General features: G+C 37.1%; 1 protein-coding gene across 2 annotated transcripts in view; it reads right to left on the bottom strand.

The window, feature by feature from the left end:
• The window catches only part of Ube2h (ubiquitin conjugating enzyme E2 H), a 101950-nt gene that overhangs the window by 27061 nt on the left and 59514 nt on the right, over positions 1-15375 (bottom strand). For both annotated transcript variants that reach the window (XM_027950160.2, XM_027950161.2), the window contains exon 3: positions 14847-14921. In XM_027950160.2, coding sequence (XP_027805961.1) covers positions 14847-14921 — 75 coding nt within the window. The remainder of the gene's footprint in view (positions 1-14846; positions 14922-15375) is intronic.

Below are 15375 nucleotides of genomic sequence, written 5' to 3'. Positions count from 1 at the left end.
GTATCTATGGCAAAAGTTCCTGATGCTGGCTACAGATGAGAATCACCTGCAGAAACAAAATAAGTGCTAGGTTATAAAGTGGCTAGTGTTGGGGCTGGGGTTGTGGCTCAGTGGTAGCGTGCTCGCCTAGCATGCATGAGGCACTGGGTTCGATCCTCAGCAGCACATACAAATAAAGACAATAAAGTCCATCAACAACTTAAAAAAAAAAATTAAAGTGGCTAGTGTTATAGGAAGGCTGGGATAGGAGTTGCAATTTTAAACATGATGGTGAGGGAAGGCCTTCCCGAGAAGATGCCTTATCCTGAAGGAGAAGCAAGAGCACCAAGGGGAAGAACATTTACTCAGCCCAAATGCTCAAGTGCAAAGCATATCAGGAGTTTGCTTAATGCATTTGAAGGTCAGCAAATGCATTAGTGACACTGAAACGGAATAAGGGATATAAGACCAGAAGTGGGTCACAGAGGTGATCAGCACACTGAGGGCTCTTTTACATTCTGAGGGAGACAAAGCCACTTGAAGCTAGTGTCTAACATACTAATATAGTATCCATATCATTGAATTAAAAAAGAAAGGCTAGTTGGAGAACAGCTCAATCAGCTCATAGCAGTTCAGTGTTGGGGAAAGAAGATGAGGAATGGCTGGTCTCACATAAAATGGAAAGGGAATCCTAGAAATGAATTAAGCTTCAACAGTTTGATGCCACAGGGCACCCTAAAGGTGTAAGTCAAGAAAACAGCTGTGATAAAGAACTTTAAATGTTTATCAAAACTGTCTTTAAAAGATTAAAGTGCTTCCCTCATTGACCATGGCCTAGAGAATACATTTGGAATGAATATAGGTTCTACACTGTTTTCAATTAAATCTAGATTTGGCCTGGTTGAGTCTAGGAGTACATAGTAGACAGGCCCAAAAAGGACTTAGTAAACATGCTTTAGTAATAAGTGAATTGGGCCCAGTCCCTAGTGCCCTGCAAGACTAAAATACCATATGAGCTCTGGAACAGAGGGCAGAAGCAGACAGCAAAGAGCAAAGTAGTACACAAGGGTTCTAACCCCAGTTCTGCTCTCAACCATAGGCCCTGGGTCAGTCACTTCACTTCTGGGGTATGTTTCTTTATCTATAAAGAAAAATAGCTAGATTTCCAAAATTCCCACTCTTATTCTATTTTAAAAGGTCCTGTCAGCACCAAAAATCTAGGAGTTAACTATAATGAACAGAGTTCTGAGACCAGAGGACTTTATCAAAACACATTTTCTAAATTAAAATGACCTCTCCTTATTCCAAACTTTTTTAATTGTTTAAAAGAATGTATCCAAAGTAAGTCCATGAAAAGGAACATGTCTCCTTTGCATTTGTTCTTGGACAAGCTGTGAGCAGTATTTCTGGCATTCATTTACATTCTGGACAACAATGCCAACAATGGAACTTCTGGACCAGGACGGGAGACTGGGAAAGAACAGGCTAGGAATTCAGAGAAGGAACATTCTCAGGACCCAGTGTTTGCCCTGGCATGTTCTCCTTCCTTTTGGCAAGGCTATCACCACACTAATGAATATGTCTGCAAGAAGAAAATTTTCCCAACACTTGTTTCCATTCAACCAGGAACTATTTTGAAGATATTTTAAGAGAACATATTTTGAAAAAAAAAAATTTTTTTTTTTGGAAACATGATAAAAGGAAGCGGCAAGTCTTTTTCCTTTTTTTTTAGTGCTGGGGATCAAACCCAGAGTCTCAAATGTGTTAGGACAAGCATTCTACCTGAGCCCACCAAATAATTTTTAATCTATATGACTTGAGATTTTATTTACTACATTTTCTAATGATATATTTCAGTTATCTCCATCAGAGAAAATGAGAACTCCTTTAAATCTTCTGGATATTATTCTCAGGCACTGCTCTAGCTACTTATTAAAAGGTGTGGGGGGGGGGGAGATGACAATAGGAATAAATATCTAGCTAGGAGAAGAAATCCAAACCATGCTTAATCGATGCAAAACTATCTTAAAACACACACACACACACACACAAATTATTATAATAGAAAACTATTCTGTGCTTTTGCTTATTCCACTTCAATACTCAACTGCTCCAGAAGAGAAAGTAAACATCATGAAGCCAAATCATGCTGAATTGGTTTTTATTTCAGCTTATTTATTTTTATATATTTTTTAGTTATACATGGACACAATATCTATATTTATTTTTATGTGGTACTGAGAATCAAACCCAGTGCCTCACACGTATGAGGCAAGTGCTCTACACTGAGCCACAACCCCAGCCCCTTTATTTCAGCTTATTTCTATATCCAATCCCAAAAGGGCTCTGTACAAAGTTGTACACACCTGAGTAACTTCTAATGTTGAGGTAAATATGCGAATAAATGAGATGAAAATTAATCTTTTAATGCTTTCATTTCCTTTATTTGGGGAGGGGATATTAATGATCAAATTTGTGGGTGATCTATCTAGAAACTTCACTCAAAATTACCTTGACGATAATGAGAAGTTAGCGTGTTTTCTTTGTCACTTGTCTAAGTCTACCCTAGTGGAAGCTGATGAAAAGTGCCGAAGGCAAAAATGAGCTCGCTTCCCAGGAATACAATGGACCTGTACTAAGATGGTTAAAGCAGCTGTGGCCTGATGTAACTTAATGGTAAGTTTATGATTACTGTGTGAAAATATTTAAGTCATTCTGATATTTCTACCTTTAGGACAAATGCCCACATAAGGTAGACTATTCACAACCAAAATGACTTAATTCCATTTAACTAGGTATGATTGTTTAAAACATGTTTTCAGGGGCTAGGGTGTAATTGAGTGGTAGAGCATGTGCTTATTAAGCACGAGATCTCTGTGTTCAATCCCCAACACCAAAAAGAAAAGAATCTATATACATTTATTAAAGATCAGACCTTGGCCTGGGGACATAGCTCAGTTGGTAGAGTGCTTGCCTCACATGCACAAGGCTCTGGGTTCAATCCCCAGCACCACACACACAAAAACATCAGACCTTATCTTTCCATGTAATATCTCAGACAAAAATTTTTAAAGGCTAGTAACTTGGATCTCAGTTCCTAACATGGAGATGACTTGAGTCAGAATACTGCAGCTGATTCAAAGGGTAGGGATGCTGCCAGTCTCATCTGTGACAGCCAGAGGCTGTGTCTATTAGTGTGCATTAGTGCACACTCTAACAAATTTTTCATCTTACCTCAGACAGCCAGGCCCAGCCTGCACCTGGGCAGAAGTCTCTTCAGAGAGGTGGGCCTTTCCTACTCAGGAGAGATGGACCTGGGCTGGTCTCTTCTTGGGTGAGGAACCAAGCAAGAAGCTCACTCAATGCCCTGTGTCATGGGAACTTCTGAACTGATCCTGTGTGTGTTCAGGAGATCTAAACTCATAAAGGGTCCTCTTTTCTGTTTCTTCCTTTCTCTCTGATAATATAGAATCTGAGGAATGGGCTGGATGGATAAGAAAAGTTCATTTATAACTAAGAAAAGGTGAAGAGTTATCCTTCAACAGCATAATCCTTATACTGACCTAGCAGATCATCAGAACCTTAGCTGACTGTCCAACAGTTTCATTTTTGGAAGACTGTAACCTCTTTCCCATTTCCAGAGTTTATCTTTTAGTCTCTTGGTCTTTTGTATAACCATACTGTGGAATCCAGCAGCAGTTTCATGGCCAGAGGCAGGACAATATAGAACACATTGGACTTGAAATCACAAGACCCAATTTCAAGTCTCTACCACTCAAAACTTACTTCTTTGACTTTCTGTTCCCTTATTTCTAAAACCAGATTAAATAATGTTCTCTACATATCATAGGACTGTCATGAAGATTAAATGAATTAATATGTGGTCTACGTTTTCTAATGATATATTCCAGTAAGCATTCATTGATGTTAGTTTCAGTTTAAAGAGTTTAGGCAAGTAATTCCACCTCACTTTCCTTATCCTAAAAATGAAACTATCTGCCCTATGCATCCATCTCTTAAGCCTTTAGGTACTGTTAAGAATATTAGAGGATATTTTGATTTAGGGGATATGCTTATAATCTTTTCACACTGGAAATGGAAAATATAGTTACTCTAATGGTTTTTTAAAAGACCATTCTGACTGCATTTGGTATGGTGAGAAAATGAATAAAACAAAACAACAAGAGAATGGAAGGCAGATTCTGCAACAAGTAAGTAATGATATATCTCAGCCTCATTTTTGTCCATCCTTCAAATGAGGCGACTAGATGACCTAATCACTAAAGTTCCTTTTAACAATATGGTTTTCACCAATACCAGGAATATAAACAAATCTTTAAACTGTGTGAACAAGTTTTTCAAAAGGAGATAAGACATTACTCTTGTTGTTTTTAACGGAAATTCAGTTTAACTAAAGAAAAAGAAAGCCAAGAATACATGTTTCCATTCTGATATCAAATCCTAAAAGGAAAAAAAGTGGACTTAATACCAAAACAACGTCAGAATAACCAGCTCAAAAAGCTAGAGGTCACCCACTTTAAAGCAGGCACCCAGGCAGCAAGTAAGATGGAATTTTTATATAGCAAATGGAAAGATATATAATAACGAACTGTCAAAGGCAGAATGCAAATGGACATAAGTCAACTTCCAGAAGGAAATGGAAAAGTCCTCTGATGGTAATAAGCAAAAGCAAGGTTACTATCAGAGGAGGAGAGGGAAAGCTTGTTTGTACTCTAATAGTAAGATGAAAGGAAATGGATTTAGATAATGCAGATCACTTAAAGCAGGTTTTCATATCAATAAGGCCAATTTGACCACTGGCTTCTTCCCTAAAAACTTTAGCATCTGGTCCCTAAGCCTCTCTTCACTCAAATCCTGTCCTTTTCAGTCACATTACTATTAAGACCACACATCTGACACCCTGGCATCTCAGTTCCTTATACTTCTCCTCAATGACCTTTCCTCTCATTGCACTTCACATTTCCCAGAACATACCTTGAACTGTTATCCCTATAAAGAGTTCTACCTCTCATATCACAAATTCAGACATTCCCTCCCCTAACATTGTCTCCTGTCCTTGTGAAGGAGCTTCCTACCCCATGAACTAGTCTTTTGCCTGTGAACTCCAACTTATTGATCCATTTTCTACCTGCCAGCACTCTAAACTTCACCCTCTGTCCTCTGTCCCTCTAAGGTGATTAAGAACCATCACTATTACCACTATGCTCTAGCAATCCTCTGAAAAATCCCCTGCTCTCTCCCCTCCAAAATGCCCACCCAGCAAATCTACAACTGGAGCAAGTCAATCATGCATACTCTCTCTATACTCATTCCTCAGTTCCAAGGGAGAGTGGTTCTCACCTCCTCCCCTAGAATCTGCTCAAGTCCCTACTCTAAAATGGCACAGCATTTGCATATAAAGTGTGTGTGTGTGTGTGTGTGTGTGTGTGTGTGTGTGTATATATATATATATGTATATATATAATATATCATATACTTTATGTCTTCTCTCATAATATATAATACAATCTACTTGCTACATTGTTATACTGTATTTTTCAGGGAATAACAAGGGAAAAAATGTTTTCAGTATAGATGCAAATTATTTTTCCAGAATATTTTTGATCCATGGTGTTGGTTGAATCGGTGGATAAAGAATCTTTTGGGATGGGACTGTAGCTCAGTGGTAGAGCGCTCGCCTAGCATGGGCAGGACCCAGGTTCGATCCTCAGCACCACATAAAAATAAAGGCATTGTGTTGTGTCCATCTACACCTAAAAAAAAAGAATCTTTGGATTTGGAGGACCAACTATACTTGGACATGAGGGTGCCTGCCACTAAGTAGAAATTCATTCACTTACTTATTCAAACATTCTTTGGAACAGGCAATGTTATCAAACCCTAAGTATTTGCTGGAGTGAGTGCTATCAGTTAAATAGAGCCGGAGCTGCCTTAATGGATTTCCTATCTATTGAACTGCCAGGGAGGTATGATGTAAATAAACAAATATATACCAACTTGTCAAGATAGGCTCATCAATTACCTGCTATGAACTCCACATCACCTACAACTTTCTTCTCTCCTTTCTCTAGCACCTTGCTCCCCCCATTTCTCAATGAGTTTTTCACTTGCTTCATTCTGCAAATTTCCCACTTCCTTTTCCTCCCTCATCCTTCTCTCCTTGCCCATTTTAAGATGGGAGCCAACTGGCAGAACCCCCTACTTTCCATTTCTAAAATCCTCCCTGCATACATATTTTATTCTCTTTCCTCAACACTCACACCAATGCTCATGCTCTTGCCAACAACGGTCCTCTGTGCTCTGACCTTGCCCTTTCCTTTCCAAAGGCATGGCTCCTCCAATCCTCCTTCCAATCCCCAGCATCACCAAGCTTCCCTCTTTTCTAGACAACTCCCTACAAAGAACATTTAAATATCCTTCCAAATCTTCCATTAAAAATATAAAAAAACAGAACCTACCCCACTTCTTTTAGGTATGCCTCTCCTCAATTTGGATGGTACCCTTAATATAGCCAAATTTCCTTAAAGCTACAAAAATATAGACCAGAGCTTCTTAATATTACCACCATTATTATTAGCTCTAAACCGGGCCTCTTTTTTGAAGAGAAACATGGAACAAGGCGGTGGGGAAGAACAGAAGAATCAGAAAGAAAATCTGTTCCTGATAATAGCTTGTATAATTTTACTTTTACCCTGTCACCCTGACTTTCCCCATAGCAGTAGAGTGATCATTTAAAAATGAAATCTGCTGGGCACAGTGGTGCACACCTATAATCCAGTGACTCAGGAGGCTGAGGCAGGAGGACTGCAAGTTCAAGGCCAATCTGGGCAACTTAGATTCTGTCCCAAAGTAAAATAAAAAGGGCTTGGGATGTAGTTCAGTGGTAGAGCATCTCTGGGTTCAATCTCCAGTACTGCCAAAACATTAAAAACCACAACAACAACTTAACCTTTTACTCTTCTTAAAACCTTATGACAATCTTTCCATTAAACAAAATGAAATTCACACCTTTAACCTAGCTTACAAAGCCCTTGCCTATGTTTGGGCCCTATATTACACCTCACTTTCTACCTAGCCCCCATCAGCCAAGTGCACTGACACTTGTGGTTTCTTCTGCTTGGATGCTCTTTCCCTAGTGTATAGGGATCAGGGCTGGCTTATATTTTTATTTGAGTTTCAGCTTAAGTTTTCTTTACCAGAGAGGCTTTCCTAAATATGTAACCCAAGGTAGCTAGTCTATTACATCAATTCTCTGTATAAAGCTATCAAAATTTTATATTTTGCTATATCTTCTTCCCTTGAAAGAAAGTGTCGAGACTAATTTGCTCACTTTTGAATTTTTAACACCTAGAATAATGCCCAGTACACAGCAGGAATCCAATAAATTTGTGGAATCAGAAGAAATCATGTCAGATGACTCTTAAACCTCAGTAACTGGACTAAGTTTTTAGAAATTCATCCTGAAAAATCTCATTTTCAGAACATCAGTAAACAGAAAGCTTTTAATTATGGCTATATTCTCAGAGCATTATCTCAAAGAACATTTACAAAACTTTCCTCCTAGGGCTGGGGTTGTAGCTCAGTGGCATAGCACTTACCTAGCATGTGTGAGGCACTGGGTTTGATCCCTAAAATAAAAGTACTGTGTCCATCTACGACTAAAAAAATATTTAAAAAAATACTATTAAATAAAAAAACTTTCCTCCTAGAACTTTGCTTCTCTTGATTGGAATTCAAAAGATATATAACTGCTATTGTGTAGTGATATAACTAATTGAGACAGGAACTAAATTCAAACCCAAGGTCATGGAAGTAAAGAAGTATACAGATGATCTTAATGAAATTTTGCTTCCTCAGCCCAAGAATTTATTTTATTTGTGGAAATACAGTGGCCCAAATAGGCCTTTGTTAAATGAGTAAGCAACACCTCTCATGAATGACACACTCCTCTCCACCCTGACTAAATACTGCTCACTTAAGTTACTCAAACTAGTTCTTGAGGGAATAACTGTAGAATGTTTTCACTGAGGAACATAGAAAATATATGGTAAGTATTCTAAGTTCTATAGTTAGTTTAGTCATACCATATTATAAAATTACACTCCAAAAATAGTGTAAGGTATTTCTGGCCATAGTGGGGAAAAAAATTATTTCAGAAGAGTCTACTATTCTAACAATAAAAAAGATTGAATCATTTTCCTTAATCACTGGCAAAAGATATATATATATGGCTCACTGATTATCAAAGTGTTTTTCAATGAAGAAACATGATAATAGGTAGGCAGGTTGGCTCACACCTGTAATCCTACTTCCTTGGGTGGCTGAGGCAGGAGAATCACAAGTTGGAAGGCCAAGCTGGACAGTGAGATCTGGTCTCAAAAGGAATGTAGCTCAGTGGTAGAGTCACTTGCCTAGCATGTGGGAGACTCTGAGGTCTAAGCCCCAGTACTAAAAAAACAAACAAAAAAACAACTCTATGACAAGATTGGGAGATTTAAAAGGGATTTTTACAAGTTATCTAAGTCCAGTAAAGGACAACCTAAACCATCCTATTTAGATGACAGCTTGACCACAGTACAGCTTGACACTAATACAGCCACTTATACAGCTCACTATAATATTTTAACTATTTTACTGTTGCCTGTGACTTTCATTTTGTCTCCATTTACTTGCCTGGGTTTTGCTAGCTCTTTTTTTTTTAACATATGATTTATTTATTTATTTATTTTTAGTCATACATGATTGGCTAGCTCTTGATGTATGCCACTTACATCAAATTCCACACTGCATGGGCTTGCTGGATTTTTTCTGGCCATTCTATTCACATTCTTAGATCACCATTATGCAGTCTCTCCAGAACAGTGTTCTCAAGCACCCACTTCTCCTGCACACTCCACTGTGGAATTAAATTACAATCTAGACAGACTACATACAGCTTGCTCTGAGGAAAGGACCTTCTTCACTGAGAACATGAAGATACATACTGGTAGCATTTCAAAAGCTAGTTTTTAGACTTGTGAACTACATCTTTCAAGACAGTTTTCTATTTTTTCAAAAAATATTTTTAGTTGTAGACAGACACAATACCTTTATTTTGTTTATTTAGTTTTTTTTTTTTTTTTAATGTGGTGCTAGGGTTTGAACCCAGTGCCTCACATTTGTAGCAAGTGCTCTACCACTGAGCTACAACCCAAGCCCCAGTTTCCTATTTTTAAAATAAAAGTAAATGGTGACATGGGTCCCATGCTGGTCTTAATAGTATTTGCAAAAGATCCTAAAATACTCTACATTTTTATCTGAAATTAGCAAAATGCGATTCTATTAATCCACTGGCCAGCAATGATTATTTAAATATAAGATAAAACAACAATTTAATTTTATCTAGCATTTAGGTAGATATGATCTGAGGGCAACTACTATACATTCTGAAGAAGACTTCATGGTACTTTCAAGACCTGCATAGGCTAAAAGCCCTGAATCTAATGTTTTGTATCTTTATTAGACTTGCAATTTTCTTTTTCCTTGACTCAGGCTTATTACCATCATTAGCTTTATACTGGGCCCCTTTTCAAGAGAAATATGGAGCAAGGGTGGTGGGAGAGAGTGGAAGAATCAAAGGAAAAGATGTATGGTGAGAACTGCTAGAGAAGCCAAGAGAAGAGGGAAGGGGGGAAGAAAAGGAATGAAGAAGTGTGTAAAATTAGACTATAAGCAGAAGAAAAAGGAAAGAAAAGAGTATGCACACTTACCTGCATACACAATTAAAATTTAAAGGAAAAAAGGAGGTTGGTAGGAAACCTGCAGGTCAGACAGGTTTTTAGCAAGCTACCAGGTAGGAATTCTGGCCAAGGATAGCTTGGTGACTTTCTAGAATGAAAGACAGAAGTGCAGACAATGATGCGGACAGGACATTCAAAGGTCATGCCTTTGTAATATTTAAAAAAATATTTACTTTTGTAATAAAAGCACACAGTGTAGACTATTTAGAAATTACAGAGCAGTTATGTTTTTAACCTCTAACTCAACAGTTACTGATAACTATAGCCAATATTCTGACATTCACAATTGAAATTTGCATGGAAAATATTTGCATTTTCCTTTTTGTTCCTCAAAGATGGTGTTAAAACGTGAGTAATGGTTGTAAAACATTTTTGTCCATTAAGACATAGTATGTTATAGTATAACTTAACTAGTTTATTACCAATGGGCTATTCAGGATACTTCTAATTTTCAAAAATAAATTTTAACACTAAAATTTTTATCTTTTTATCTGAGATCACTCATCTTTATTTCACCTCCATTGGAACTGCAAGTCTGTATTTTCTTTGATGAAAGCTTTTCTCCTTAGTTTAAGCTAAGTATACATGTACTAGGTAAAAACTGTGAGTGTGGAGAAGTAGGGAATAAATAATACAGTCTCTGCAACAACATCTTTGCATAAAATAAAATCTTCATGGACTGGGGAATTACTTGAGGTTCTGAAAGGATACTAAAGTTCTCAGATGCACCTTCACATCTTCAAAGCATTTAAAGACTACTTTCAACATACAAAACAAATTTTCTTTTAAATAAAACCCATTTCCTCCTTGTACCCTGTTATAAACAGGCACTGACTCACTCACAGCTCATCTAAAAACACAATGAAGGGCCACGGGCATAGCTCAGTGGTAGAGCACCTGCCTAGCACATGTAAAGAAGAAGGCTCTGGGTTCCATCCTCAGCACCACAAAAACAAAACAAAATGAAACAGTGCCACCAAAGAATATGTGTTGGCACACACCTATAATCCCAGTGACACTTTAGGCTAAAATGGGAGGCTCGCAAGTTCAAGGACAGCCTGAGCAACTTAGCAAGACCTGTCTCAAAAAACAAGCGCTGGGGATATAGCTCAGGGACAGTGTGCCCCTAGGTTCAATCCCTAGTATGCCCCCCTCCCCCAATACACAAAGAACATGTGCTATTTTTTTTTTTTTTAACATTTTATTTATGTTCATCTTCTAACTGGTAAAGGCCGCCTACAGTTTTCCTCATGTCCAGAAGGACCCCATACACTCTGAGTATTTAATGTCCTGGTCAGTATCAAGCATACAGAATTAACTTAATTCCAACATCACATTTTTCTTTTCTTTTTTTTTTTTTTTTAAAGAGACGTGGGTATCACTTCTATTGTTGCCCAGGTTAGCCCTGAACTCCTAGGCTCAAGCAATCTTCCTGTCTCAGCCTTCCTAGGAGCTGGGTTTACAGACATGCACCACTGTACTCAATTATCTTGTTTTCTAGAAGAGGAACAACAATTTTCATTGGTCAAGGAGAACTGGGTCCAGAACTTCTCATTCCTGATAACCAGTGATAAATGTCTAATCACTCACTTTCAACTCTACATGGTCACTAATCCCCAGCAGCACTGCTAAGTACTCTAGGAAATATTTCTGAGTGAAAAGATAAAAGTCAGTCTGACTTTTCAGAACTTAAGAGACTTAAATATGATTCCTTTCGAAGCAGTCTTTTCTGGAAGAATATGTAAATATTTCAATGATGTTATAGTTGATTAAAGAAAGTTTTCTAATTTCTCTTTGGAAATACCCACAGGACCAGTTTTATACCAACTGATATTACTCAGTTTTTCTATTCATCTCTCTGGGATTAAATTACCTTTAGCTATTTCAAAAATTCATTTGTAGCTTCAAAGCATCAAGATTCATCATTACTTATGATATTCAAAGAGAATGTAAAGATGAGCTCTAAGTGGTTGAAAAGAGAGTCCATAACCTCCCAAGGTGCTCATTTATATTCCTTTTCTTTCCCAAGAGGATTTGGGGTAGCTATGTCACTATTTGGGGGAAAATAAGAACTTATTTATAGATGTAAATTGTTTAAAAGAACATCTCACGTAATCAGGCAACTACTAAATATCTTCTCAAATTAAGTTTTCAAAAAGTATCCCAAAGATAAGTATGTCAAATTATATCGAATGTATATTCAATATGCAGAGGAATGTTTTAAATAACAGACAAGAATATAAATAATGATACCCATTTAAGGCATAAAATTATGAAATGTTTTAATTTTTTTCCTTTATTTTTGCTCACAACTTTCTTACATTCCTTAATGGATATGATCATTTATACAATTAGAAAATATACACAAACACACACAATTAAAACAGGTATATATTTAAAAATTCCAAGATGTAAGCATTAAAAACATTTAATCTCAACTTTTTTTGGGGGGGGGGGGGCTACACTGGTAATTGAACTCAGGGTCTCATGAATGCTAGACAAGTGCTATACCACTGTGCTACATATTCCCCATTGCAGCTACACCTTAGTATATAAGAGCTTAAAATTTGGCTCAGAAGGAATGTACATCTGCCAGATACAATGGAAACAAGGTTTAAAAAGAATGTGTTACTTTATTTCCTTTCCCGTCTGTATAATTTAACATCTACACAACTCAAAAAGGAAAACTTGCCTTTTCTAAGTGAGCCACTGCTTTTCGAAATGCTTAAAGCACATCAACAGTAATTACACTGTTGATGACTTGAAAATGGGTCACCCCTCACAACTGATTAAAACTCTCTTATGCAATCTTCCTTTGGAGGAAACAAGGACAGCTTGTACAAATATTTCAACTAGATCTACTTCCTTAAGAGAAGATGATACACATTTGTAGACACTACCAAGTTCGGAAAACACACAGAAAGGAAAAGGAAACTAATGAAGTTAAGATGGTCTGTCCATTTGCCCCAATTATTTTTTTGCAGTGGTGGTGACAGGGTACCAGTGATTGAACTCAGAGGTACTCAACCACTGAGCCACATCCCTAGCCCTATTTTGTATTTTATTTAGAGACACGGTCTAACTGAGTTGCTTAGCACCTCACTTTTGGTGAGGCTGGCTCTGAACTCAGGATCCTCCTGCCTCAGCCTCCCAAGCTGCTAGGATTGCAGGTGTGCACTACCACGCCCAGCTGTCCAAGTCAATTTTATACAAGGTCACTGACTTTTTGGAAAGGACACAGGCTTGTTAATAAATAAGCAGTGTCTAAAGTTTAGATATTTTAGGGATGGGGGTGTAGTTCAGAGGTACAGCACCTGCCTCACATATTCAAGGCCCTTGTTCTAACCACAGCATCAGGAGGAAAAAGGCATACTGGATAAAGTTGTAGATATTTTTACCTATTTTATTTAAAAAGCTAAAATGAATCAATCATGTTACCTGGAACAATAACAACATTTGGGAAATAACTACTTTTGTACAGGATATGCAACTGCATTTCTATAGGTTAAGTACTAATTTCAATAAGCTCTACTGTCTCCTCTCTGACTAGGAATGTGGTGTAACAAAACTGGATTTGGAAGGCTAATTTTTACTTTTTAAGTCAATGTATTTATGAGATGTGTCTGAATGAATTTACATGGTTTGGGTAATTTGTAAAGGCTTTAAGATCATATCACTTGACTACATACATGTTTCAAATGTCTGAATAGAAACACCCCTCTCAAGTTAAGAGATGAATAAACTAGCGGCAGGGAACTACAACATGCTGTCATGGATTGGAGGCAAGAAAAGGCCGATGCCCTCAACCACACAGCTATTAAAGTCAGATGCGCTCTTGAGTTGTTTCAAACACTACACACCTCATGATACCACTTCACCATTCCTAACTCTAAAACTTGGAGCTCCTAAACCAATGAAAAAATTTCAGATTCATTTATCCATAAAGTATCTTCTTGAGTGCTGGTTTAGAAAACTCATCTAACAAACTCAAGGAAATGAGCACAAAATTTATCCAGTCTAAGAACAAATTTATAGATGCTCTATATTTTTAAAGCATAAAATACTAAAGCATGTAAAGTAGTTAGATATTAAGGAAGAGGTTACCGCTTTTGGACTTAAGTCTGTGACCATCCTAACTCTTCTGTACTATTTGCCTTACAAAGAAATACAGAAGCATGAAATGAAATCAAAGCTTCAGAAAGCTTTGGTTCTTTTTTTTTTTTTTAAACTTTTTTGTTGTTTGCAGCCAGGAGATCTATCTGGCTTTAGCTCTGAAGACAGTTACAGTGGTACCAAGATATTTTAACTCTAGCTGTTCTCAGTACAAAGCTCAGTCGGACCATCAAAGATTGTTCAATATATTCCAATTTTATTTTATTGTTCTTACTTAAAATTGGTCAATACTTTATAATATTTTAGTTACGTATAGACTAAAGTTAAAAAAAGTTTACTAAAGTTAATGAGAGAACTATCCTTCTACAATCTCAAATATTTAGAGTTGTCACTTTCAATCAGAAGTACTAAAATAACTTAATTATCACTGAGCACACCTCAGTGGAGGAGACAGGTTAATAACATCACAAATTGAGGTATAAGGAAGATGAAGGCAAGGAAACCTCTTGTATAATCCCACACTGAGGTTGCTATTCTTCTGTCTACTGTTTATAAGGCTAAAAAGATTGGAGAGAATGAAAGAGTTGTTTCATTGCTTAGTACCCAGAACTGGGGTTAACCAAAGTGAAGTAAGATCTAGGCTGGATTTTTAGATGACAAAATTAGAACAGTTATTATATACCATTCGTTGACACCTAAAGAGAAAAATCTACACTGTAAGTCATTATAATCATGCAAAGGTGTGTGTGTGTGTGTGTGTGTGTGTGTGTGTGTGTGTGTGTGTGTATGTCCTTTATCACATTGTGGAAGTCCCCACCAAGTCACTGATTTAACCAACCAAAAACTCAGTTAAATCATCATTTCTAGAAATATCTCCCACAAAATGTAGGATATCTTTTCCTCTTAGATTTCAAAATTCCCTAAGGAGAGAAACCAAACCAAGTACTCACATACCTATAGATGGAGATTTGAAAGGGTATTTATCAGGAAGATCCACTCTAACTTTCCATACTCCACCTTCATACGGTGCTAGAATAAAAGTAAAAAAGGTTAAACATCAGAATTGTGTCCTTAAATTAGAAAATAAATCTTAGTATAAGTTAAATGTTAAACCCTAATCTCTTCTGAAAACACTCAAAATTAATTCTTTAAAGAGTCAGAACCCTACTATAACCAGTAGGTTCTCTATGTACTTTAAAACATCAAAAGTTGGAAAATCAGCAGTGATTTGTCTCTTTCAAATTTATTTGATTCTATTAAACACTATAATCTGGTAAGTAATAGCTACTTACATTCCCTTTTCTCCTATCTCAGCCAAGCCCCACCAAACAACAACAACAACAAAACAAGAACAAAATGTCCAGTGTGGTGGTGCACACCTATAATCCCAGCAGCTCAGGAAGCTGAGGCAGGAGGATCACGAGTTTAAAGTCCGCCTCAGCAATTTAGCCAAGCCTTAAGCAATTTGGTGAGACTCTGTCTC

This window comes from Marmota flaviventris, chromosome 1 (assembly GCF_047511675.1).
Source record: "Marmota flaviventris isolate mMarFla1 chromosome 1, mMarFla1.hap1, whole genome shotgun sequence".
Taxonomy (NCBI): Eukaryota; Metazoa; Chordata; class Mammalia; order Rodentia; family Sciuridae; genus Marmota; species Marmota flaviventris.
This window is presented reverse-complemented; position numbering and strand designations above follow the sequence as displayed.